General features: G+C 40.6%; 3 protein-coding genes across 3 annotated transcripts in view; 1 reads left to right on the top strand and 2 right to left on the bottom strand.

Moving 5' to 3' along the window:
- Nucleotides 1-11,368, bottom strand: part of lhfpl3 (LHFPL tetraspan subfamily member 3) — a 43,044-nt gene extending 31,676 nt beyond the window's left edge. Inside the window, exon 1 of the mRNA XM_030440679.1 lies at nt 10,365-11,368. Coding sequence (XP_030296539.1) covers nt 10,365-10,800 — 436 coding nt within the window. The 5' untranslated portion in view covers nt 10,801-11,368. The remainder of the gene's footprint in view (nt 1-10,364) is intronic.
- Nucleotides 11,369-12,152: 784 nt separating this feature from the next.
- On the top strand, nt 12,153-20,663 carry orc5 (origin recognition complex, subunit 5). The gene is made up of 14 exons (XM_030439277.1): nt 12,153-12,622; nt 13,188-13,280; nt 14,186-14,371; nt 14,764-14,838; nt 16,423-16,534; nt 16,846-16,976; nt 17,062-17,110; nt 18,138-18,228; nt 18,366-18,421; nt 18,629-18,741; nt 18,902-18,949; nt 19,039-19,149; nt 20,129-20,241; nt 20,362-20,663. The coding sequence occupies exons 1-14, from the start codon at nt 12,509-12,511 to the stop codon at nt 20,405-20,407; spliced, it is 1,338 nt and encodes a 445-aa protein (XP_030295137.1). The 5' UTR covers nt 12,153-12,508; the 3' UTR covers nt 20,408-20,663.
- A 1,198-nt stretch (nt 20,664-21,861) lies between these two features.
- Nucleotides 21,862-26,176, bottom strand: guca1aa (guanylate cyclase activator 1Aa). Its single transcript, XM_030439364.1, has 4 exons — nt 25,804-26,176; nt 24,525-24,674; nt 24,357-24,450; nt 21,862-22,765 (listed from the first exon to the last, which is right to left on the bottom strand). The coding sequence occupies exons 1-4, from the start codon at nt 25,999-26,001 to the stop codon at nt 22,638-22,640; spliced, it is 570 nt and encodes a 189-aa protein (XP_030295224.1). The 5' UTR covers nt 26,002-26,176; the 3' UTR covers nt 21,862-22,637.
- Nucleotides 26,177-26,417: the final 241 nt, after the last annotated feature.

Genomic DNA, 26,417 nt, shown 5'->3' with positions numbered 1-26,417 from the left:
GTTAAGGTGTCCTGCAACAGTGTCCTTTGGGAGGTGTACATAGGTGTGTCGGGGCTCCCATTGGGCCATCCCCCCTGTTAAAAATTAACAAATCACCTACTGCAAGTACCTTTTGTGCCTAAACCTAACTAGACCATGAGCAAAGGGTTGTCACAACAACATAAAACTGAACATTGAAAGTAGAGAATTGAAAAGCTGCCTGTTTTGCTGAAACTTTGCCAACATTTACTCTGAAGATTGGGACAGCGGGACACCTACTGAATGGACCTGAAAGTGGCATTATTTTGACAACTTTTTGTCACATCAGTTTTAATGTAAGTTGTTGACTGTAAGTCAAGTGTTAGAGCAGGTCTGCCCTCAAACATACAGTACCTGGACGTTAAATTCCCATCTCCTCTACTTCATTTTGAGTGCTTAAATGAAGAATTGTTGGGCAGGCAATGTAATAAAAATACTGGATTGCCATTAGATTAGAGGACTTAATGAGTTATTTTATCACCAAAGATTAAAAAGTTTTATTCTCAAGAAACTAATGATGATACGGTTGTATTAACTTCCTTCTGGTCGTTGCTCTTGTAAAATGTTTCTGTCGCATCGTCGTGGCTGTTCTTCTCTGAAACGCTGCTAGAATGCAGCTGTCGAAGGAGGTCACCGAGGCTATAAAAGTGTCAGTTCCTACAAGTGAACTGATTGAGGTCACAGATCGTTGACTGTCCCTTTAAAAGCCTCTTCAGCCAAAGGAGGTGATCCACTTTCTTAATCCTCAGACTCTGTGGTTTAGATCTGTGAGCTTCAGCTGACTCGGCTGCCTTTTAATTTGGCTGATTCACTCTGAATGCGTCTCCATCTCGCTTTTTGTTTCTGCTTCTGTAGCCTTTTTTGTGTGTGTGTGTGTGTGTGTGTGTGTGTGTGTGTGTGCTGAGCCCTGTCTGAGCATGAAAGAAATAATGTTTTTACTTTCCAGAAGGCAGGCGGCCGGGGGGGTTGAACCAGCTGAGCACTTTAGATGGAGGATAAAGGAAAAGAGGGCAGAGGGTTTCATCTAAAAACCACCAGGTGAAGACATCACTTAGATTTCCCTTTCCTTTTTTTCCCCCCAGCTAATAGCTTCCTCTGTGTGTGTCCACACCGGCGTATAAGTCTCATGTGCGGTTTTGTTACATCACTGCAAAGCCTCTCAGACTCTTCCGGTCCTTCATTATATGTATGAGAGGATAAAGACCGAGCTGATGTCATTAGCTGCTCTGCTTTAAATCCAGACCGACCACACTGAAAATGTTCTCACAGCTCACACTGACGTGGGCTCTTTTTCCCTTAAATTAGAGATGCTTTGATCAACAGCCAATTATTGCCAGCAGATTCAAGCTTTTATTTATTTATTTAATGTCTATTTTTTTACAAGGGCAAGCAAAGTATTTCTAGCAGACGAGTGATTTCAGAGGTTTATTCGGCACATTTTAGTTTTACATGTGGAGAGATATATAATAGGTGTAAAACTGGCTTGATATTTGCTCGTGTGATAATCAGATATCTCACATAAGTAATAACATGTGAAAACAACAACGTAATAAGGTGAAAGAGGTCCATTTAATAGCTGTTCTGGAGCTTTTGACCACTTCACATGAACTCCGTCAGCAGATGAAGCTGCCCCTGGAGTTTTTTTAAGCACTTTAAAGAGTTCTCCGTCTTCATATTGAATGTTTTCTCACCTGTTTTCATGCTCATCAGCAACTTTTGAGCCTCAGCTTTTGCACTTATATGGATACTCAAGTGTACAACAATGCAAAATGTACTTATCGTAGCAACAGACAACTTTCCCACCCACTAGCAATTCAATGCTGGCGCGAAGACAACTGGATTGCTTCAGTTCTCCTTAGAGTCACAACTACCAACAACACAGGACAGAACTGGAGTTTATTCAATCAATTAGTCTATAATGGAGACACGAAAACAGATAGAAATGGTGCCAGGCTGCGGGCCCGGCTGGCTTGCCATTTTCCCGGGTGATTTCGTGGTGGGTGGCAGGAAAAAATTGCATGGCGCAAATCTAAACGCAGATAGCGCCTTTATGTCACTATTACATGGTGCAACTGACATTTACTTGGAAGTTGTACACGAAAACAAAGCTAAAAGTTTAAGTTGAAAGGCAAATGCTCGAGTGCAAATATAAAACTGTGCAGAGGACAAGACAAGACCAAGGAAAACGAAAATCTGAGCAACTACAGTTCCACAAAAACTGTCCAAACTCCATCTGCAGAGGATGATCGAAAGCTTCCGAACTGATACTAAATAAACCTCGTTGTGTGTTTGTTTACTCGGCTGCGTTTTCCAAAGTCAAGATTGAACGTTAAAACCTTGCCTGCAAGATTGTTGTTTTACATTTTATAAGTTAAATATCTGATAATCACGCGTGCACATGTAGATGGAAACGCCTCACATGTGAAAAGGATCCCACATGTATTAAATGCACATGTATATGTGATGATGAATGTATGTTTAATATTAGTAATTGCAAAAAGAGCTCTTTTCTAAATTGAAGTTCACATTTGAGATAAATTGCAAGAAGGACACAGTTTCCAGACCACGATGAACGTCCCCAACCCCCCTGCTGTGATCTGAGAGTTAGACTCGCTCCACTTCGGAGAAATGGAAATCGTGGCTTGCATGTAAAGTGAACACAGTGAACAGGGGTTTGCACGATATGGTAAAGTAAAGAAAATTCATTTTGTGTTTATTCTGACAAATACAGCGATTGTGATATGATTAGTGGGGATTACAATTGTTGCAACACCTTTGTCGTTTGTTGGGGTGTGTACCAAACAGATCATCATTGCATCTTATTTCATTTCATGTAGCAGCCCTAATGAATACAATAATCAACTCAGAGCTCATAGTGTTGTTGAGCTGAAATTGAAAAGTGAGAAATGAAAAGCGTTCGAGTTATAACGGTGGGTCGATGTTCTTTCTGACTCTAAATAAAGGAATATAAAGTGAAAAAAAAAAGCCAAAAATTTGATTTCTATTGCGTCTGCTGTCAGGACGGAACGTTGAACGTATCGTGTCCTATGTTAAGGGCTAAATATGACATCTGATTTAATTATTATATGGACAGAAATAGCTCGAGCAGTATTTCAATATGAAGACTTCAGCTTTCAAATATTCCCTGGATCAGTTCTCATTATCTCGCAGACGCAGCGTGATAGTGTCTCTGCGTTTCCCCTCCAAAACACAATGTGACAGTGATAAGCAGCACGCCCCGGTTCCACTTGACATCTTTCTGAAGAGGTGTAAAATTGAATACCGCACGACGCACCGAGCAGTCAAATAATCATATCAGTCGGGCGCTTTATCAAACTGTGTTATCATGCGTCAAACATACGGCAGCCGGCACTGTTCTGTCCTGAACTGCAGTACATGCAGATGTCCCCCAGTTTCCTGACTTTCTGCAGAGCAACATTTTGGATCAATAAACCTCCAGCTACCAAATGGACCCTTTTATTTCTGGCCCCGAATGCCGGACCACTTAGTAGGCAGAGAGCACCACGAGGGAAGCCACTTACTGCTCGGGGAGCTGCTGGTCAGACAACCAGGAAATGGACCGCGAGTTGGAAACGCTTCAACAGCACTCCGAGTAAAGCCACATCTATTTCTATGGATTTCTATGGATTTACAGCCACAGAAAAAAAAGGACAGCTGTTCATGCCACGGCAATCTTCATATGTGTGAGATCCAGATGGCCGCCGGCGCTCTGGAGGCCATCCAGGTTATTGAGCGCCGACGTGCAGCCTCACGTCTGAGCCTCTCTCTGCCTGCTGCTCCACGCTGAGCACCTCACCTGTTTCATCACCGCTGACACTCTGTAGTCAGGAATGCTTTTAACAGGGTTTTATAAGTTGTGACTAATGGATTCGTTAATGTCAAATATATCACTTATTATGGCTTTATGTATAAATAATCAGGCCATTAATGACCTTATGGGTCGTTAGGTTGTGGAAAGTCCATTTTGTGTTTATCATCATCCGATTGCCTTTTTAGAGGGCTGTTTAATTCATCTGAAAAATACAGATAGGAAGAAAAAAAACAACAAAGAAGGTCTTTGTGGTGTGATTCAGCACGTCTCTGGAACTTAACTGGAGGATAAAAAAGACAATTTGTGAAGAAAACACATTTTTTTCTTAACTTTGGTATCAATAAAAAAAGGGGAAGGAAGATGACATCCAACAAAGGCTTGTTACTGATCAAAACACATCAATAAACTAGAGGTAGAGCGCATACCTCCACCCACAAAGCCCAACGATCCCATCTACCCTTCATAGATAGCAGCCACCTAAATCCCTCCCTGACAAATCAACACGAATGTTGGAAAAAAACGCCCTGAGAAAGTGAGAAAAATCACACCAGGTTCAGATTCACACCGAGTTAATGGGGTCTATTCTGGACCGCGACACATCCTCCATCCAAGTTTGGTGTAAATCCGTTCAGCAGTTTTTGTGTGATCCTTCTAACAAACCAACCAACAAACAAATGGACCATTAAAACGTTTTAGAAACCAGTACCTCAATATCTAAGTTGTGTCGTCTTATATCTTCCTGTCGTGGCAGAGGTGACTTTTGCCTCAAGGTTTGTCGGGTGATTGGAGAAGAAAAGTGAAGAGAAAAAAACATTTCACTTCTGTCTGATGTTCGCCTGCCAAATCCTCTGCAAAATTATGCAAAACACTTGCTTAAAACCATAAAACAAACCAACAAAAAAGAGACAAAGAAAGCGGGGACATAGTAACAGCGATCATCATTAACTGGTAGCTTCTTTTCCTGAAATGTCTTTATCCACCAGAAGTGCTCATCAAACATTCAGGACGTCCCATCGCTGGAGAGGACGGCTGCCTCTGAGCGGCGTGTGCTGCCTTTGATAGCACATCACGGCGGCACCAGACCACCTGAAATGACATCTGACTGGGAGGATTTTTTCACAATCCCAGCGGGCTTAGAGACTGAAAGCACCTCCATATTGCCTATAAAATCTTTTAATGGCAGATTTCGCGGAGGCCGAGTTTTCTGTGTGAGTGAGGCGGATGAGTGATGCCGACAGAGGCGCGAGTTGAAGAGTTGCTGTAAACTGTGAGGAGCCCGATGAACTGTACGCATCAAAGGAAAAGTGCTTGTTTTTGTATTGCAAAACAAATTTGACCTTTGGCTGATACATTTTTCTAAATTCTGATATAAGATTGTTAATCCTGATGAATCACAGTTCAGTAACCTAGATTGCCAACCTTGGCGCGGAGCCACAAGATAAATCTGATGGGCTGCGATGGTAATTAATGTGGTAGAAGAGAAGAAAAGAGTAAGATTTATGCTACAAATATATTATTTTGGGACTCTCTGCTTTCTGTAATTTATTGCATAATGGCCTTAAACAATTAGTTAAAGGGTAGCTGCACTGATTTTATACATTAATGTGTGTTTACAGATCTTGAGGAGTACAGCATGAGTGGAAAAAATGGTGCAAAGCCTTTTGTGGCTAGCAGTTTGAGGCTACATTAGCCACTACTAGCATAACACACCTGAATCTCACTGACGGAGCTCCCAGGTGTTAGAAGTGAATCCAGTGTGAAGTACCTTAAATTTAAGCACTTCCTATTGGCCAGAAGGGGGCGACTCCAATGGTTTCAAAAAGAAGTCAGATTCTATATAAGCTTATGTGAAAATGACCCTACTTCTCACTTGATTTCTTACCCCAGTGAACAGCTTCCTAAAGAGTTGTTGGTCTCAGTCTCTAGTTAAAAGTCTTCTTCAACTCAGCATGATGCTCATTTTCTTAAATAAAGGTCCCATTTAGAGTAAATTAGATGACAGAGCGAGTATATTTTAGGGAAGCAGCTTCCCAGCATGTCCAAAAAACCCAAGATGGCAACAGCAATAATGCCAAACTCTTCAAAGAGATACACAAACTGAACTCAACCTTGCTGGATATCCGAGTGAACCGTCTGAGACCAAGCTGCATTGTGGGTAATGTAGACACCAGGTTTTTAAACGAGAGATAAGAATGTGTTCGAAAACGGACACATCTCCGGTTCTGCTCCATCGATTCTGATCCTCTTTTTAAATATGCATCAAGAGTGTGATGCAAAACCAGAGAAATCTCTCTACGGAGCTAACGACTCATCTGAAACATGAAATTGTTATAAAAGAATAGTATATAATTGAGTAATTGTTTCAACAGAAACGCCAGAGAAATGCTCTAATGTCAGGATTTGCCGTCTGTCTTTGTCCTGTTCGATGATATGAAACTAAAAATGTCTGTGTTTTTGACAATTTCAATACGTCAGTCTGTGATTTTTGAAATTGTGATCAACTTTTTTATTGTTTTCTGAGATATTATGGACTAAAGAACTTATAAGCCGTTTGATAGGGAAAATAATCAATAGTTGCAGCACTCACCATATGTTTTCATGTGAAATGTGCTCTTAAGATAAATGCATGTAGCGCAGAAGAGTAAAGTCGCGAGAAATGTAAACACAGAAGCGCTTCAAAAAGTTCAAGCACCGCGCAAGAGTAAATGTACTAAGTTACTCTCCACCGCTGCTAATTATTCGCACACAACCACCAGAGACGACTGAATCAACTGTGCTAGTTTCTAGAAATCTGCTCCCCTGACACGATGGGGGGGAAAAAGAAAACTGGGGAAAGCCAACATGTGACTCTGAGGAATAAGAAGCAGCTTTGATCTGCGACAAAAAAAAAAAACTGCAAAGGCTGAGACTGCAAGGCTGTGCCACTCATTAGACTGTGATCAGGCTCCTCGTAGCGCCTTCTCTTCAAGATCATCCAGCTCACAGCTGCTGGGGTTTGATACAGAGGATGCTTCTGAGACAGAGGGGTGATTTTTTGGGGGGAACATAGTGTTTAGATGAGGCCTTACAGCTGGTTGATGGCTCTGCTGACCTCTAAAGCTAAGCAATGGTTTGTTAGATTGCGGATCTGTGGTCAGTGTAATTTTGGGACACATGTTCAACCCGCTATGTGTTCCTGCAGGCAATAACAGAAGCACACTCTCTATAAATGTGATCTTTATTGCTTGTGACGTTTAATTCTTATCTGAGAACAAGCATGAAGATGCAGAGTACGATGCCGTGCTATTATTTATACACGCAAATTGGATTTATATGAATTTTGAAACCATAAATTATGCAAAAAAAAACTTCTTTTATCAGTCGTTATTCGTCATGTTTCTCTGCAGGGGTGTAAATTGGTCCGATGCCATTAATTTCCTCACAGGAATAAAATCAAATTATCTTGTTCTTGGCTTTAATTACAGCGCCTTCATTTACATACTCGTCCGGTTGTTTCTATTAACAGTCCTTTTTCTATCACAGCGTGTTAAGAGGTTCACTACTAATGTTGTTTGAGTTAAGTCCTCATGTGTCATGTTTTGCTTTTAATTTCCTCCCTTTGTCTGTTTTCTCGCCCTTTTCACTCACCTGTGTTCAATTGTTTATCCCCCCTTGTGTGTTTAAGTTCTTGTCTTCCCCTCTCTCTTTGTCAGTTTGTCTGTTCTCTTTTTGCCCTTCCTGTTTTTCACTTTGCCTTTTGGGATGTACTTTGTTTTGCTGTTGTTTCTTGGCCTTCTCCTGTTTTGTCGTCTGCCTTTTGTTGCTACAAAATTTGGGAAGTTACTAAGTTTGGGTCCACTTTGTGTAAACGTGACGACCCACCCTCACCTGTAAATTTGTTGTTTATCACTCACAGGCTAAAATTTATCGAGATTTAGCTCATTCAAAAATGTGTGTATGTTTGCAGATGACACAACCTTAAGTGTAAAATTCCGGCACATGAATATCAAAAGACTTGCCAGCACTAATATGTTAAAATATGTAAGTTTCGTATCAACATTTCTACAATAAATTACATTTATGAGCTGACGTTCATGTCAGGTGGAGGGCGGGATGTCGGCCGTGTGACAGCTGAGGCAGCTACCAAGCCAGTGACCACTGTTCAAGACCATGTTTCAACAATTGTAAGCCCGAAAGCACAAGATCTTGTTAGCAAGATATATTAACATTTTCGAATCGCGTTAGTGGCAAGAAAAACAGATCTTTTGGACGAAATGTCAGGTCAGTTTCTAGCCTTGATTTTTGCTGATGGACATGGACTGCTTGTACTACCAACTTTTCTTAAAACTGATGAAAAAGCCTCTTATCTAGGCGGCAATAATGAAAAAACATCTGGGAAAGATTCAGAAGTTTAAAAAAGGGCAGAACAAACTGATATCAGTGTGAGATTATTTAAACATATATATGATTACCATCATATTCCCAAAGAGATCCAACTACATGATAAATCGAACTAAGGAACAAAATTAGGAATGTTCTGTTGAGATAGACCCTTTAAAAAGCATCGGTTCTGTTGCTCCATAATTCATGTAGAAATGCAGAGAAAAGTAAAGTTGTTCGTCTTGACGTTCACTGCTGCTCCCCTCGTGTGCTGAAATAGTTGGCCAAGAAATAAAGCCGAGCTGCACCAGTGAGTTGAAAAATATAAGTTTGGAAGGGAATCAAGATCTGTGCACATGCAGAGAAATTCGGTCTGCATTCGGCGAGGAGGTTGGAAATCTGACAAAAAGTAATTAAAGGCAGAAAGAAACTCACACTAAATGTCCCTGAGACTGCGATTTTGCCTTCCTACTTACTTTTACGTGTGTTTGTGTTTTTATTTGAGGTGCATGGTGGGTTCGAAGATGAGAGAGCCTCCTCTTGAAAGGCACAATGAAGGACTTACCTGTTTCTATGAGAGTTTATACAATACCGAGTCGGGTTAATTACAGTTTTTTTGGCTGAAATATGACAAAATTCTTGATGTACGTTGGAATAAGTTTCATCAAAGCGACTGAAACCATGAACATCAAAGCTTTCGGACGAAAAAACACATAAGAAAATGCATATTTGAACATGTTTGTACCACTGTCTGCAAAATCCGGTTATGCAGTTGTAAAAAAATAAATACAAATGTTTGTCATTGTTTAACTCTTTAGGCGTCAGCACACAGAGTACTTTTCAATGTTGAGGTCTTCCGCTCCCTCAAGGCGGTTGTCACTCCACCTACACTTCAGACCGTTACATAATGTTTTATCAGGGCTCTGGCAACCGCAGAGAGCGCTCTATAAAAAACGAGGTTTCACAGGATAACATCTACAGAAACGGTTGTTTTCCTCCTAAACTTGATCAGTCTGGGCAGGGAAATGAGAGCAAAACAGACAATTTCCGGCTAATTATATGATTGTTTAATTAAACTCCTAATCATTTAAACTCTGAGTAATCCCATTTGATTTCGAACCAGTGTATAGTATTGAGTCCATTCTCTGACAAAAGCATTGTGTGTATTTGACCCCTAAAAAAGGCACGACAACATCTGGATACCTAAATATAATCTGCGGTCAGATGTTTCCAACCTAAAATTTGATTATTCTTTTACAAGAGAATGAAGGTAAAACCAGCAAATGATATGACTGTGAAATTAATCTCTGAGTCGTTAATCTCACGAGAGCTCAAACAATCCTGAAACGTAGGATGAATTTTGGATTTTAGAGTCTATTATCTAAAAAAGCCGAACATCTCATTTTTTATGTTTCAATCCTAAACTTGATATGTTTTTACAGTCCGAGTGAGGAAATGAGAGCTAAACAAACAATTTCCTCTGCATTATTTGAGCTATGGAGAGTATTTATTAACCTCAAAAAAGGGTAAGAACATCTGGATTTGTAGGTTAAACTGTCAGCTGTTCTCCTAATCTTGATCTATTTATTTTCTTTCTTACAGTCTGCTTGAGGAGATGACGGTAAAACAATTTCCAGTGAATTATATGATTGTGGAATTAATCTCTTGATCATTTGAGCTCTGAGTAATCTCGTTAGAGCTCAAAGAAGATGTCATTTTTTTTTAGTGTTCGGTTGTCATCTTCTCACAAGTCTTTACAGTTTTATAGAGTCACGATCTAGAAAAGCAGGAGAGATCGTCGTTTGTGAAAAAATAAGGGTCGAACAAACAATTTCCTGGACATTATTTGAGCTAAAATTATTATCTCTTGACCTGAAAAGGGAGGAGAACATCTGGATTGGATGTTTGTAGGATTTTTTTTTATGTTTCAATCTTAATTTGGCTATTTTTTTTACAGTCTGCCTGAGGAAACTATAGTGTTAAGCAGACAACTTCCTGGACATCATTTGAGCTGCAGTGAGTATATGTAGACCTCAAAAAGGAGGAGAACATCTGGATCAGTTCGAGCTCCACTGGACCAACACTTTGACAGAACACTTTGCTGAACTTCCACCTGTAGTCAGACAGACAGACAGACAGACAGACAGTCTCCTACCTGCTGCCAGCTGCATCCAGCCGCAGATCTTGTACACGGTGCCGGTGCTGCAGAAGAAGAAGAGCGCGAAGCAGCCGATGCAGGTGAGCACCAGCACCATGGACATGCCGATGAAGAAGGAGGCGGCCTTGAACGCACCGGAGGGGATGGCGCTGAACTCGGTGAAGCTGCCCTGACAGGTCAAGTCCCGGGACAGCCCGTTTCCGATGCAGTAGTGGAACAGACCGAAGTAGCCCGCCTGCGGAGTGTCCACGCCGTCCCCGATCCAGTACGGCTGGATGAAGCACACCACGTTGACGATGGCGAAGAGGATGGTGAAGATGGCCCACAGGACGCCGATGGCGCGGGAGTTGCGCACGTAGTTGGTCTGGTAGATCTTGGCAGCCTCGGAGGCGGGGAGCATGGTGGTGGTGGTGCTGGGGGCCCCGGGGACCATCCTCTACCGGGGTACAGAGAGGGGGGGTCTGCTCGGTCCTCAGGATCAGTGAACCCGTCCTCAGCAAACTAACATCTGCCGCATCCGATCCGGTGGAAACGCTCAATCACTCCCGCACAACTTATTTGATTTTATTCTTTATATCTATTTATACTGATTGCGCCCGACTTTATTCACTCACAGCATCACTGCGCTCTCGCATCCATGGTAAAGTCGGATTGTGTTTTTCTTCTTGTGTGTCTTTTTCATTCATCACTCTCCACCAAAAAACGAAATGAGCGCTCCGGAGAGAGGAAACAGAAGAAGAAGAGAAAAAAAAACCACACACACACAAACCTCAGGAATCCATCCTTTCTTCTGCTCAGATACCCGCAGATTTATCCCGCATCTGTCCTCCCGTGTCGCGTCCACAGCCGGAGACAGACTGTTATTCCGACAAAACCGGTCCGGCTCAGTCGTTCACTGTGTCAGATCTCGCTGAAATGCTCTCGTCTGTGCTCGACGACACACCAACAACCGCAGCTGAGGTCCTATTGAGACAGAGTTGGAGGATAGCCTTGGATATCACAGGGCCAGCCCACATCCCTTAATCCCAGGCTGACGTATTATTCCAGTAACACGCGGGAAATCTTAAACAAACACATCGATATCGTAAAAACAGCACAGAACAATAGTGTTATAATCCCACTCGAAACACACTAATATCCTGATTGTATAAAGAATTTAATTTAATTCAAAAATGTTAAATTAAAAGCATGTAAACAGTCAACAACTATGAGAATAATGATTTTCAAGCGAATCTGAGCCTAATGATACTAATTTGTCAGATTGTGTCTAGATTTTTGCAGCTTGCTCTGCGAAAAAAAAAAAAATAATAATTATGTGAGGTCTGTATTCGCAATCTTTTCTCTCAAAATTAGTATTAATTTAACTCATTATGATTTGTTAGCCTTTATTTTGATTTAAGTTGTAATATTGGTTAATTGTTTTGTCAGACAATACAAATGCTCTTACCACAAGGTCAGCTCAGCATCTCTTGAGGCTTTTGTGGAGCTTTTGATCCTATCGCACTGACTTCCTCATCAGCAGATGTTAAACCCAGTTGACATGGAATTGCAAGATAGCCTATAATTTATCTTAATATGTCAAGTAAATACCCTATATATTAAAACATATATAAAATATGATGTTGAGGCAGCATTTGCCATCCCAAAGGGCAAGATCCAATCAAAATCTAATAGAAAATGTCATAATATTTTACGTTTAATTGATTTTTTCCCTTTATTTCCCCCAAAATACAGTTTTAGTGCGAAAAACTCCATTACCCATGATTCTGTTGGTGATCTGTGATTGGCTGCCAATGCAAGACCGTCATTTGACGTAAACTGAAGGCGCGCGCGAAACTCCTACCAGTTCACTCGGTTGTGTGTTTGTTTCCTACTTTAACTCACTTTTTCACCGCATTTTAGGCTCTTTACACATTTTATTTTCAGGCATGGATATTCCAGCAGCACCCTGTCGTGTTCACAGTGGATAGTTAATTGAGTATTCATCGCTTTTTCTCGCATTTTGACTGAAATCTGGAAGTCGTCGTCTACGCTCTCGTACGCTGAATGTGCTTCAACTGAACTTTAAGCTAACGTTAGCTTGCTCGTTTGTAGCCGCATGTCACAGAGTTCCAGACGGTGTTGTGGTTGGTAGTTTGAAGATGACAAAGATGTTACAGCATTCAGGGTACGAGGAGGAGAGGCTGCAGAGGGTGGCAGAGCTGCTGCCCTGCAGGGAGGTCCAGGCGGGGATGCTGCTGTCGCTCATGGGACAGGTACGTGGGCTCAGGCTGGTGACAGCTCCTGTCCGTTTACTGGAGCTAGCATCATGACTTCTTATAATCGTTATCCTCATTGGCCCTTGAAAAAGCTACATTGGTCGACCCCTAAGTAAAATTATTACGATGGTTTACTTTACATTTGCAGTATTAAACTTGCTAAAATGAGAATTGTTAATGTTCAGCATTAAAAGACAAGAAATAAACAATGACTCCTGTTGCAATAAACGTTTAATCAGTTACAACTGCCCATTTTACATCAGGATCTTGGCTGACAAAGGAATGTTTAGAGTAGTTCATTAGTTAGATTAGTTGGCTTTATTCAGTTAAATCAACTAATTGAATTTGTTCAGAAAATTGAATGAGCTACCAGTGTCTTCAGTCAAGGACACAGACAACAGACGTTGGTTTAATTTGATGATAAAAGTCAGAATCAAGTTATTTGTGAACATGGCAACCAACAAAAGCTGATAGAGGTAGAGCTTATTTGTTTAGATTGTTATTGATCTTAATGAAATGTCACTGTTAGATTGAGTACAAATATGTTCAATTCTTTTCACAGCCCCAGCAATGCAGCTACCCATCAATCTTCATCTATGGTCATCGGGCTTCAGGGAAGAGTCATGTGATGCAAGTTCTGCTGAAGGAGCTTGAGGTGAGAAAGAGATGTTTGCTTTCAGCACAGGGATCATCGGGGCTGGATGGTGTTTGTGTGGGGGATCCAAATAATTTCTTGTTCTGCAGAAAATTGTTACAGGACAAACAAGCAAATGCCTCAGTCATACTAAGCTTCCTCCATCAGTCTGTTGAAAGAGAGCTTCTTCCTTGGAAATATTACATTTCATTGAAAGTACAAAAAGTTTGGGGTGGTAGCTCGATTCCTTCAGTTAATTCTATTGCATTAAGTGCGCCAAAGCTTTGTGCGTACTTACAGTGCGTGCACAGGCTTATATCTACCAAATGTATTTAAAATATATTTATAGTATGAGAGTCTGATTTAGAAAAAAATGCCCTTCTCTCTTTCTGAAAATTAATTTGTATGACTAAATACAAAAATAAATATAAAAAGGGCAAATCTTTTCAGGGTCTAAAAAGATCCTTCACACACTTTCATCTTTTACCATCAGTGAGACATACAGACAAGTCACATCAATCAGTCAATCAATCATTAAACTACACTGCAGACAATCCTGAAGCGGTATATTATGCAGCCCTAATTTAGTCTGTAAAATGTAGTGAAAAAGTGACAAAAATACCCTCTGAAATTAATAAATTCTGAATAGTTACAAATTAATTTGTTTTTTCATCGACTAATCAATTATGTGACTATTTGTTGCTGCTATATAACAAACTTGACTTTTGTGTTCATTTAACAACCTATTTCTTTTATTAAGTAACACCATGTCACAGCAGAGGAGGCTGTGACAAGAAAACATCTTATGACCTCATTGTCACATCATTGTAATGTTCAGTGTGCAACAAAAGCAGAGATTCATATTTCACTCCACAGATATCAAACTGGTTGTCTTTCATCATTTCTCCTCCTTCTCCTCTCTGCAGCTTCCTCACGCCACAGTCAGCTGCGTCGAATGTGTTTCTGTCGCGTTGCTGTTTGAACAAGTGCTGCTGTCCTTCTTTGGCTGTGATGCCGCCTCGCTGCTCCCCCGCAGTCCCTCCCTGTCTGACTTTGTACGCATCTACAGACAGCACTGCTCCCAGACTCCTGCCAAGCAGACGCGATACATTGTGAGTGCCGTGCACTTTACGCCCCGAACAGAAAATCACTCTCACTTGGCACACCACATTGCTACAGTGTAATCCATGGTGTGTCAAATTATCTATTTTTTGGACATGTCACTTAAATGTTTGTAAGATAATATGATTAGTTGTGATGACATATGCAAATAGATGCTAAACAAAGCTCCAGATGCATTAGCCTGAAGAAAACAAGTGGGATTCTCAGCATGCACAGGAGCAGGTATAATCTTGTGTTTTGGCTTCATCACCTCCTTTAGGTTTGAGAGTGAGCTCGCAGCATATAAAACAGTAATTTGTTGTGATAAAACAGCCATCCACAACCTCCTCTGGTAAGTATTGAGAATACAAAATCAGCTCAAATGCACAAATGTATTTTTCAGGTGATGGAAAAAGCTGAGCTTCTGAGAGACACAGATGCCAATCTTCTCCCTGCTCTGCTGCGTCTTCAGGAATTGGTGAGAAACTAAGTGCAGTGTTATCTATCAAGTGAGCCACTTTATTGTTGTTGATGTTGGAGAGGGACTGGAGGAGCTTCTTTTGTAATGAATGACCTTGAGCTGAGTGTGCGGATCTCTTTCATGATGCAGTTAGGAAGGAAGGATGGCAGCCACTCGCAGCATTTTAATTAAGGACATCAAGAGGACAAAGACTTATGTGATTATATGTGGTTTATTCTGGTGAAAGTTAATTGTTTTCTGGTTGGTTGTAAGTGTAGAGTGGAACCTGTCTATTCAGTGTCATGCTGCTACAATGCGCCCGAACAGGGTGATAATTACAATGCATGTTTACATATATGTGAATGGTGACAGGATGATAAAAGGCTGTTGCGCCTCTAATGTGTATTATATTGTTAATATAATTATTAAAGCTTTTCTGCACAAAGACGAACATGACACATTTAGTGGTTTAATGTTCGGGTATATTCTATTATAGTGGCAGAGAGGCAGGAGGTCAGAGTGTGTTCTCGCTCTGTAAGTGCCTGCCAAACTTCAGATCTAATTGGATCAGGATGTGTTGTGTCAGCACCCCATGATGCCGTACATGTTCTGCAGCTTCTTCCCTCTTTATGATCTTACCAGGCTACCTCATTTGTCAGTATCTGATACCGGTGCTCTCAAATTTTAAGATCTTTTTACTTCACTGGGGTGAACCCATGGGCATAACTTTTATTGAAGGTAACATGAAGCATCGCTGTTAAACTAAAAGCTGAGCCTGATCTGTCTGACTGTCTGTAACTGATGGCAGAAACCTTGGCATTCATCACATTTTTTAATTTAATGTGGCTCAAGAGCTGAAAATAGTCAACTAATTGTTAAGATGATGGACTGAACATTAATTAGAAACTACAGTCTTTGGTTTAACAGTGAATTTCTATTTAATGACAGTTTCTATGTCAAGAAGACAGTTGGTTTGTCATTGCTTATACAATTTGTAAATGTTGTATTAAGGCAAGAATAAAAAGCTCTGACTTCAGCCTACACCTTATTTTTGCTTGTTATTTCATTATCATTGCTACAATCTATTTTTGATATTTAGTCATTACTTTGTGGCTGCACGCACATATCTAAATCAGTTTTTTTTTAATTGCCAAAGCCTCTCATCATGGCTGAGGGCAATTATAATTTTTTCAAACAGTTTTGTAACTAAATTGATGTTGTTTGAATCCAACATTTTCTTTACTTTATAAATGAAAGTTATCAAATGTCCCTCGAGCACATTATGATGTCAGATTTTAGTTGAGCAATATTCAAATAAAAATGATATTAAATAGAGAAAAAACACCAAATTGTCACATTTGAGAAGCTGAAATTAGGGAAAGTATTTTTGCTTCATCATTGACCTAAATTATAGTACTCAGTATAAAATCTGTTGTCTCCAAAACAGTTATACATAGAATAAATAAATAAAACACATAAATACAAGGTGGCATAGTGTGTAGCCATGGAGACATACTGTCACTGACCTAACACATGTTGAGTCCACTTGTTGGACAAAACCACTGTTACATAACATATTTGAACACTGTGTGTCCTTTTCAGGTCGACGACAACGTTACCATCATCTTACTCAGTGAAATCGTCTGGGACAAGTTCAGACCGAACACCGGCTGCTTCGAGCCCCTTCTGCTCCATTTCCCCGACTACAGTAAAGGTATCATTGTTCGCGCACACGCTGCATCAGCCCGTGTCATGAATAACTCCCACCACACTGCATGCATAATGATGACACACACTTGGTGGATGCAGCGTGAGATGTACCTGTGATTTTGTTTTCACACATTGGGCAGGAGGAATATTGGATTATAAAACACCACAGTATAAATGCAGCTTTTAGAGGGAGTGAATCATTGTTCTGAATATGTGAGGAAATGTTTGGCTTGTATTAGAGACACATTATGCTTCATAATATGTCTGTGTGAGTCTGAGGATAGTGACTGTATGCTTCTGTTCATGTATTTGTAGGTGAGCTGCAGCAGATTTTGTCCCAGGACAAACATCCGTCATATTCGGCAGAGTTTTACTCCTCCTACATCAACATCCTGCTGGGAGTGTTTTATTCAGTCTGTCGGGACCTCAGAGAGCTTCGTCACCTGGTCAGACACACACACATGCACACAGATTTTTCGTAGTTTTGATTTTCCTTCATTCTTTCATCATCGATCTCTTTTTTTTAACTAGGCTGCCCTCAACTTTTCAAAGTTCTGTGAGCCGCTGGCAGAAGGAAAAGGTAAAGCATAAAGAGGTGTATTCATCCATCTGACAGCTGATCAATATTTAAAAATACCTTACTTTACCCTTTTCTCTGTGTTCATTCCAAGAGGGATCTTTTTGTCATCTTGAAATGTCATTTATTGATTTTTTGCCACTCAAAGAAAGCATTCTTCAGCTGTAAACAACAACACTGACATGTCATCACCACACTGAGTTGTTGTGGTAGATATGTTGGTAAATAAATAGCCTGGTTACACACACACACAGCGACTTTTGTATTCAGCTGTTGATGGCTTTATATATATTTTATGATGTTTGGCCTTCAGTATGACACAGTTATTGATTTCTCCCGTTGATGGCACCGTCACAGTACTAGACGGATGAATTGTTAATGAATAAGCTGCCTTATGTTTTGATTAAACTAAGTAGCCACTTTATCAGGTACACCTGTACAATCTGATTTAATACAATAATCTCTGCTGTAACATTCATCTTTAAGAAACTCGTAGTAGCTATGTTTCTATCTGATGTTACCTCCCTTAAAATAATACATAACAGCTGTAGGTAGAGCATGATTCCTAAATGCACACCTGAAATCATTGTTATTGTAGCTAAGTTTTGATTTCCTCTTTATCTGGTGTGACATCATTATCTGGATGTTTGGCTGATCACTCACTTTGTCTGTGTGCAATTTGATGCTCTGCAGGTTGTGTGAAGATGAGTTTATATAACTTTTTTGATGAAAGCAACAATAAGTGACTGTTTAAACCAAAACAACGAGCATAAAGAGGCTAAAAGGTTACGTATAGATAGGGTGACCTGTATAGTGAGGTGATGATGTTGTCATTTGATGCATTGTTAATGTAAAAATATTGATACTTACTGAACTAGCATTGGTGTTTTTTTTCTGCAGATTTTTCCATAGTTGCCTTGTTGTTTTTTCTTTGTTTCATAATTACATCCCTCCTTTTTTATGTGCAGACATGGATCTTCACATGCTGCTTTGGCTTTTTCAACAATGCTGCTCTGTTTTCTGTCTTCAGTAAAAGAAACTGACACCCACAAGCTGTGGAGAAACATCGAGCCTCATTTGAAAAAAGCAATGCAGACTGTTTACCTGAGAGAAGTGTCAAGGTCTGTATTCTTTAATCTTAACATCAATCTGCGCATGAACCACATCACCTTTGATCCAACAACTCACTCTAGTGATCCTGCTTGTTTGTTGTGGTGTCTTCTCATTATTGTGTGTCTTCTCTTTTCCCTCTCTTCAGTCTTCAGTGGGAGCAGCTGCAGCAAATGGAGGAGAGGGAGTGTGGAGCCTTGAGAGGTACCAACACACACTGAGCGACGTAATACAATTGCAGAGCAGATGTTAAAGTGTAAATCTGCTGATAGAGTGCAGTCACACATGCTGAAATTGTGAATTTTTTTTTCCCTGTTCTGTTAATAACTTGTAAGCTCATCACACCAAAAATAAATCATCTTCTACAGTTTTAGTTTAACACGTCTGACTCATTGTATTTGCCCCCCTCAGGTTTATCTGCTCACACTCACGTTGAACTGCCTTATTACTCCAAGTTCCTGTTGATTGCTGCCTACCTGGCGTCCTACAATCCTGCTCGCACAGATAAACGCTTCTTCCTAAAGGTAGAGGAATTTAATAATAAATGATTACACACCTTCTGTTACAGTCATGCTTCTGTAGTTGTGTTTTCTGAGGGTAGAGGTTGTTGTATGTACAGATTGTAAAGCCCTTTCAGACAAACTGATGATTTATGAGTCATGACCGTCTTTTTTCTCCTAACAGCACCACGGTAAAATAAGAAAAACAAACTTCTTGAAGAAAAATGAAAAGGTGATTATTCAGCACAACACTGACTTTGATTTCTATTCATTTTAAAGACATGTTTTTCATATAAAATCAATAAATTGTCTTGTTTCTAGACAAGTAACCACCTTCTGGGACCAAAGCCCTTCCCACTTGACCGCCTGCTCGCCATTTTCTACAGTGTGGTGGACAGCAGAGTCGCCCCCACTGCTAGCATCTTCTCCCAGGTCAGTGTTTACATTTTGACTGATTTTTTTTACATATTTCACTGTAAACAATGAACAGATTTAGTCAAAATCACCTGCACACAGACTGAAGAAACTAGAGGAGGCTCCTCTAGTGCAACAGAAGTTGTGTTGTTGTGCTAATGGTAGTCCTTTGACTGAGTTTAGTTTACCATTTAGCTCAAAGCACCACACCACAGCGCCCAGCCTCACATCTGTCTACCCATATCTGACAAAACATCTTGGAAAAGCCTGGGATCAAGAGAGCAAGCGTGTTTAAGTCTGCGTGTTGTGACCGTCACAATTACGTGTAGATGAAGCTGTCATCTGCTGTTGGTGTGAAGTCTGTGATGACTTGACACATCTAGTGAAGGAAAAGAAAATGTTTGTGTTTGTCAGCAGAACACCAACATTATCCATCCAAAAAGATAGAGTTTAATTAACCTCTCTGCTTGCTTTTTTAAACACTACAATTTTTAGTTAAATTGAGCTCTCTATTGATTTAATTTTGCCTGTCATTTAGTCCTGTGGTGCGTGTCATCTTTGTCCGCCACTGTGCCTCCTAAAGTTCGCTGTTGGAAGTCTGTAAATTGGTTCATACTGACTATAGAAAATCATTTAATTTCCTTTTTTCCACATTTGCCGGATCAGCAAATGAAAAAGGATGTAAGCCATAAAAATCTGAGGATTTTAAATTGTAATTGTTCCCATTTCTGTGTGTAAGTGGAACAGTATTCAATGTTAAATCAAGCGGAATGACCACAGTGTCTCAGATGAGAGTTTTCTACCCATATGGTCGTGCATTTCGGGATCCGTGGCCAAATGCTGATCTATTTATGGCTCGAGCATGAAATGGTTTTAGGAAATTAGGCTCAACCCATATCTGCGCAACTGGCTCCCGTCATTCAGTGCCTCCGCATCAAGCTGTGTTAAAAGAAGCAGAACAGAAAGTCATTTTACTTTCCCTTTATTCTCCATTCAGATCTCCTCTCTGGTGACCTTACAGCTGTTGACTAAGGTCAGTCACGATGACCAGCTCGACGCTCCAAAGTACAAATGTGCGGTGTCTATGGACTTCATCTGTGCCATATCCAGGTGTGTATGTGCATCTGTTAACACTTGACTGAGACTTAATAGAGAATTATTCAAGGGAATTAACCTTTGGCCGTTTCTTTTATTTTACTGAGAATGTACTTTGTGTGATTTATCTTCCAGGACGGTGAATTTTGAGATCATTAAGTACCTGTACGACTTCCTGTGAGCTGCTGTGAATAAAGTGCGCATGAAGAACTGTGACAGTAAGACAAAAGGAGGATTTACATACTTAAGGAAGAGAAAATGGCAAAATGAGGTGCTCAGATTATTGTTGAGAATTTTGTGGAGGAAAATTAATCCAATTATGTCACTGCCCCCTTGTGGTGGATCAATGAGCTTATATATTTTTCTTCTGAAGTCTGTGAACCATGTTAAATATTTGTAGTCATATAAAATAAATGCCACATTGGCAAGTTGCTTAATTTTTTTTTCATTTATTTCTGCAGAATTTCCTTTGCGTATATAAAAGAAACATCCAGCCTTGTTGTAATAGGAGAGTCCGAACATATTATATAGTTCATCCTGCTTAAAATAATAAGAAAAAAAAACAATGCAGGTTTAACATTTTAGCCTGACGTAGATCAACCTTGGCAGCGTGCAGGTGAATCATCGCCCTTGCTCAAAGGGAGAATTCTGTTTCCGTAATGTGTCACCTTTGTTTACTCTGTTGTATCAGGCTGTATGCTGAAGTCAACAGATACTGATACTATAATGTACCAAACACATATTTTATGAAGAGTTACTGTCTGAAAGCGTTTATTTGTGCTAAGGTTTACTCCTCCTCTTTTAACCTTTGAACAGTAAACTAGAGCAGTGCCAGCAAGTCTGTTTGTGAATCCATGTATTCAGCTGCATTTATCTAAAAGCTGTGACCAGTTTAACAAAAACGCGTTATTCAGTAACATCTACTACTGTTTATAAACTGCTTATAAAGGCTGAATAGGCTGAGTTAATGTGTTATGGTCAAGTTTGTCTTTGATAATGATCAATAAAGATGAAAGTGCGATTTTCCTTTACACTCGCTAAAAGAGAGAAAGAGGGAGAAACATAAAGGAAAGGAAACATACTGCCCTTCACCTGTATGTATTCTCTTCATGTCTGTGACTTATTCTACAGATACAGACATGAACACTGTAGTGAAACACTGGTTAAGTATCCACAGGGGATTTTTGGGTCTATTTTTGCCAGGAGACACAAGCAAGACTCTGAATCTTTTGATGATAGACTGAAAAGCAAGACGTTACGGCACGTACACTCATGCCTGATATGTGGCCTGGCCATTAGAGAAAAAAACTGCTCTTTGACAGGCTGTCTCATTTTAATCGCGCTGTATTTAGGAAATGATTAAACTCACCTTTAATATCCAAATTTTCTTGGCTGTCGACAAGTCCGCGCCATCATCGAGCCATAAATTGAGTTAATGCACGGTGTATAAAATAAGCTTGACTGGCCTTCCTCTGACTTTGAAGAAAGGATTTCCAGACTTCCTAAAAACGCCTTGAGGTTGTGTCAGTTTTGTGTGCTGTTTTTTAAGAAGCTGGATGGATTGAAGCTGATTATTTGCTGTGTACAAGCTGCAAAACACTCATATCCTGTACATTAAACAGAGAGATTACACAGTAGGCTTGAATTGATTTTTATTGTACAAATAAGCAACATCACAGGTGATCCATGTGTGTCAGGCAGCAAATGATACACCCACACACACAGGACCAAACAGAATACAGAGCCTGTGTTTTCACCTTTTGTTTCAACTTGAATCAATTAAAAAAAAAAAAAACGTTATAAAAAGGTAAACACTTGACAATCGATGTGCCCACTGGGTTAATCTCCTCAGGAAACCTTTACACGTTCTGTATTTCAGCCTTTGGCTCGATCAAATTAGCTGGATGTGAATCACAGAGTCATAGCTTCCTCCTGTTTGCCTTCAGGCAGGAGCGGGTAAACAGAGAGTTGAGTAATGTGATGCAGACGAACCCAGACCCAGGGAAAAAAAAAGATTTGGAAAGCATTGAGTGCATATAATTGCCACTCTGCTCCTCTATCTCCCTCTTTTATCCCCGGAGGTATCAGTGGGTGAGTGCAGCGTCAGGGAGATCATCCCTCATGCCAAGGTGGCCTTGGGAGAGCTCAGCGACATTAAACAAGGACAATGACCAGTCTGCACTGGTTCACTGAGTCATCCAAGTGCATTTTAAAGTGCATGTGTGTCTTTCTTTAGAGGTTTAAAAAAAAAAGAAGAAATGTCAGTGTTTGCACTACACTGGCATCATATTCAACTGGATTCAATCTTAATAGAAATCTCAGTCAATAAATGACTTATTTTACCAGAGGCAACGTACTGAAGCGCTCGGGTGAAATCATGAATGAGGATGAGGCAGTCGGGCTGAGCGGATCTAAACGCTGTGCCGCCTGTTGTGGATCATGGCCACAATGTGGGAGAGGTCCAGACTTTTTATCATCACCTCCATGAAATCTTCATCACTGCGGGCGCCGGCCACAAACTCCTCCAGGGAAAGCTCACCTTTGGAGGGGAGAGATTGTATTCAAAGACATGAAAGTATGATTGGACTTCTGAAGTAAGTGAAGTTTTAAAAGAGCTCTCGACAGATTCAGCTTTAAACTTCTGCCTATAAAATTCTGAATCCTAATTGCCACAGTTTAAAGACAGTGAAATCTAATCTTGTGTAAGTAAATCTGTAATATCTGCACTAAGGGTCTCAATCAAATTTATGATAACCCGCTCATCGTGTAAAACAACACTTGGCCTTTTTGCTAGTGCGTAGCTAGCACAGCGAAATCATCTACTAAATTTAATTGATATATATTATTGTTACTATTTCATGTAATCACTGCCTGGAGAATGACACTTTGAGCAATTCTTCACATTCTCTCCCATATCACATTGTATAAATGTATATTTTTATATGTGTAAATCAAGAAAACAGCAATAGTAGGAAGTATGTTTTTTTTTTAAAGATTTTTTTATGGCATAGACACCTTTATTAAGCAGCAGACAGATAGGAAATATGGGAGAGAGAGGGGGATGTGACATGCAGCAAAGGACCTCCGGCCGGAATCGAACTGGGGTCGGCTGCTTATATGGCATGCGCTCTAACCACTCGACCACCTGCGTGCCCCGGAAGTATGTTTTTAGATTTCAGATGGCAATAACTTTAATTACAATCAAGAATATGTGGTTGAGGTTTATTTATTCATTTAACCCAGATTATCCTCCTTAAATATAACACAGGAGGTTTGTTGGTAATAGTGAACATCTGTGGCTGATTTGTGCATTCTACTCAAAATCTTAAAAACCAACATTACCCATAATGCCACTCAACTGCCAAACTCACACAGAGATTTGGGTGTGTTATGTAGAGCTGCGAGTAATTAGTTTCCTGGTCTTATCTGTTAATCTGACAGTTATTTTCATGATTGCTCAATTAATCATTTATAAAATTTCCCAGAGCCCAAAGTGACATCTTTAAATCTCGTCCTTTGTCCAATCAGCAGTCCCAAACCCAATGAGTCTTCATTTATTAGCATGAATGACAAAGAAAAGCAGCAAATCTTTCCACTAAAGAAGCTGGAACTAGTACATGTTTGACACTTTTGCTTGAAAAATGACTGAAACGATTAACAAATCATCAAAATATTCTGCAATAGATTTCTTTTAAACATGCAGCTCTGGTGTTAGCGGATTGTATGCTGGTCACGGCTCACACAGCCTCGAGCAGAGATGAGGAGTGGGCTGCAGAGGTCTAATGAGCTCACTTCTTTCTCTTCTCTACGCCCACGGATTTTTTTGTGAGACCTTAATTGATCATGCGGCTGCTTCTGGAGCCACTTTTCTTTCTCTGACTTTGTAACGTAAAAAAAAAATCGGTGGAACTCACCTTTAAAGTCTCACTCGGGCCAAAAGTTGAATTAGACTCTTTTCCGAAAGGGTTTAAAGATTGTTATTGTGCTCAGAAGCCACCTACAGTATCTCTCCTTATTATGCCTGTTGTGTTTCCTGACAGCACAGAGCTGATGAATGTCTAAACACTGTCCACCCACCATCGATTTCTTTCCTAAATCACCAGAACACACACACACACACACACACTCACCATCTCCATTTATATCAATCCTGTCAAACACGCGGTTGGTGAAATCCTCAGCAGTTACATCCTGATTCTCATTCCCGTTGATTGCGCGGATGGCCTGAAGGAGAAGGATAACGTCAATGTCACGTCGAGGACAAAGGGTTGTAATGAAGCCCAGAGTTTATACTGTACCTTTATGATGTTGAGGAGCTCGTGTCGGTCGATGCAGCCGTTGCCGTCCACATCATAAAGTTTGAAGTACCAGCGCAGCTTGTGCTCCATCTTTCCTCGCATCACCAGACTGAGAGCGGCCACGTACTCCATGAAGTCTATGTAGCCGTCCTGTGAAAAAACAAGCAGAGCCATGTCAATAAATGATTATGCATGATAACAGCTATTTTCAGTTGTAAGAGATCGCCCCCCCCCTCGTCATCTGAAACCCCCAAAAGCTATCTGTGTGGACTGAAGCGCGCCAGGATGGAGGATAATCTCCAGGGAACCGTCTGAACACAGGCAGCAATCTCAGCATCAAAGCATTGTCTCTCAGATAATCTCACAGTTTAAATCATGCATAACGATTACCGCAGCCTTTTTGTCAGCTGACAGAGGGGGGGGGGACTAAATATAGACGTGCAGCTTCTTAGACACACACATCCTGGGATGACCCTGTCGCACGCGCCGAGACAATCTTAATTAATCTGTGAGGGTCAGGATGTTTTGCAGGCACGTTGCCGGGAGGTCACTGCATCCCTCGTGTCGCAGATTTATACAGATGTTCTTCAAGTTGGGCAGCACGTGAGGAACTTTTTGGCCGTTTAACTGCCCTGTTTTTATCGGTTGAAGTGCCCGAACAGCTTGTGGATTAATCGAGTGGTCGAACAATCGTGATTAATCGAGTGTAAAGTAATCATTCAAGGCATTTTTAAAGTAAAAAGGCGCAAACTTTTCTGCTTTCTAAATTCATATGTATTTAATTTAAAGATGCCAATTTGGGCTGTAACTGGGAATTGTTTACTTGATTATCCCAATAAATAATAGTTTATTTAGATAGGTTATCATTTGCAACCTTTCCCAAAATACCGCTTCTGAAAAAAGTTGCAGAAAATTAATTATTAATGATAAATCAATTAACCTTTTCATCGAATGTATTGAGCAAAAAATGCTAAAACATCTTCTCCAGCATGAGAATTTTAAGCTTCGATACCATTTTATATCATAACAAATGAAATGTCTCCATTTTGGACTGACATTCAGACATAACAATGGTGAAGATGTCACTGTGGACTCACTATTTCCTGCAAAACTCGCAAAAAACTAAAATTTAAGTCCCGGAACTGACAAATACAACAAGAACTGTGACTCCCAAGCACTTAATTAGTTGTGGATAGCATATATCACAGAGGAACCATCACACCCTACCACTGTTAATATAAACCTTGAATTTTAAATAAATAGCAAAGCAGCATCTTACCTTGTTCATGTCAAACGTCCGGAACATCTGCTCGATGTACGCGGTGGCCTCGGGGTCCAGCCCTCTCAGGCCGAAGAACTGCTTGAACTCGTGCAGGGTGAGCTGACCCGACGGGCACTCGGTCATGAACTTCTTGTACCAGAGGTGCATCTCCACCGCCTGCAGGTCGTCCACGGTGCTGCCTGTTGAGTTACCCATTTCTATATCGTAACCTGAATGTGTGAAGGTCAGAAAAGTTGAGCCTTTTCTTCTGTTTCGCAAACCTCTCAGCCCACTTGGTCTACTGTGAAGCGGAGGTTCTCCCTCTTCACAGTCACACAACAATGGGACATAGGGTGACGGTGGCGGAAGGTGGGGGCCTTTTGTAGCCGTCTGTCCACTCCCCTCTGCGTTCTCCTTGGGTCTAATCACCGGCTGTAATCCAGGCGGACATGCAGATGATCGACTTAATCGCCCCATTAAAAGGTTCTATGTTTACCCTGAGAACTGCTGACATACACAGTACAGCTTTCATCCCTCACATGGAGACACGGGACGTCCACCACAGTCATCTGAGTGGATGGGATACACTTTACTCAGCATAAACATCAGAGTGTGAGTGATGGAAAAAGGAC

The sequence above is a fragment of the Sparus aurata genome, chromosome 14 (genome assembly GCF_900880675.1).
Source record: "Sparus aurata chromosome 14, fSpaAur1.1, whole genome shotgun sequence".
Classification (NCBI taxonomy): domain Eukaryota; kingdom Metazoa; phylum Chordata; class Actinopteri; order Spariformes; family Sparidae; genus Sparus; species Sparus aurata.
Note: the sequence above shows the minus strand (reverse complement) of the source record. Positions and strands in the feature narration are given on the sequence as shown.

Coding starts and splice junctions, on each gene's coding strand:
- orc5 (XM_030439277.1), top strand. CDS start 12,509: ATGACAAAGATGTTACAGCATTCAGGGTACGAGGAGGAGAGGCTGCAG. Junction 13,281..14,185: donor TTCTGCTGAAGGAGCTTGAG/GTGAGAAAGAGA, acceptor TCCTCTCTGCAG/CTTCCTCACGCCACAGTCAG. Junction 14,372..14,763: donor CCAAGCAGACGCGATACATT/GTGAGTGCCGTG, acceptor TGTATTTTTCAG/GTGATGGAAAAAGCTGAGCT.
- guca1aa (XM_030439364.1), bottom strand. CDS start 26,001: ATGGGTAACTCAACAGGCAGCACCGTGGACGACCTGCAGGCGGTGGAG. Junction 24,451..24,524: donor AGCTCCTCAACATCATAAAG/GTACAGTATAAA, acceptor CTTCTCCTTCAG/GCCATCCGCGCAATCAACGG. Junction 22,766..24,356: donor GATTGATATAAATGGAGATG/GTGAGTGTGTGT, acceptor TCCCCTCCAAAG/GTGAGCTTTCCCTGGAGGAG.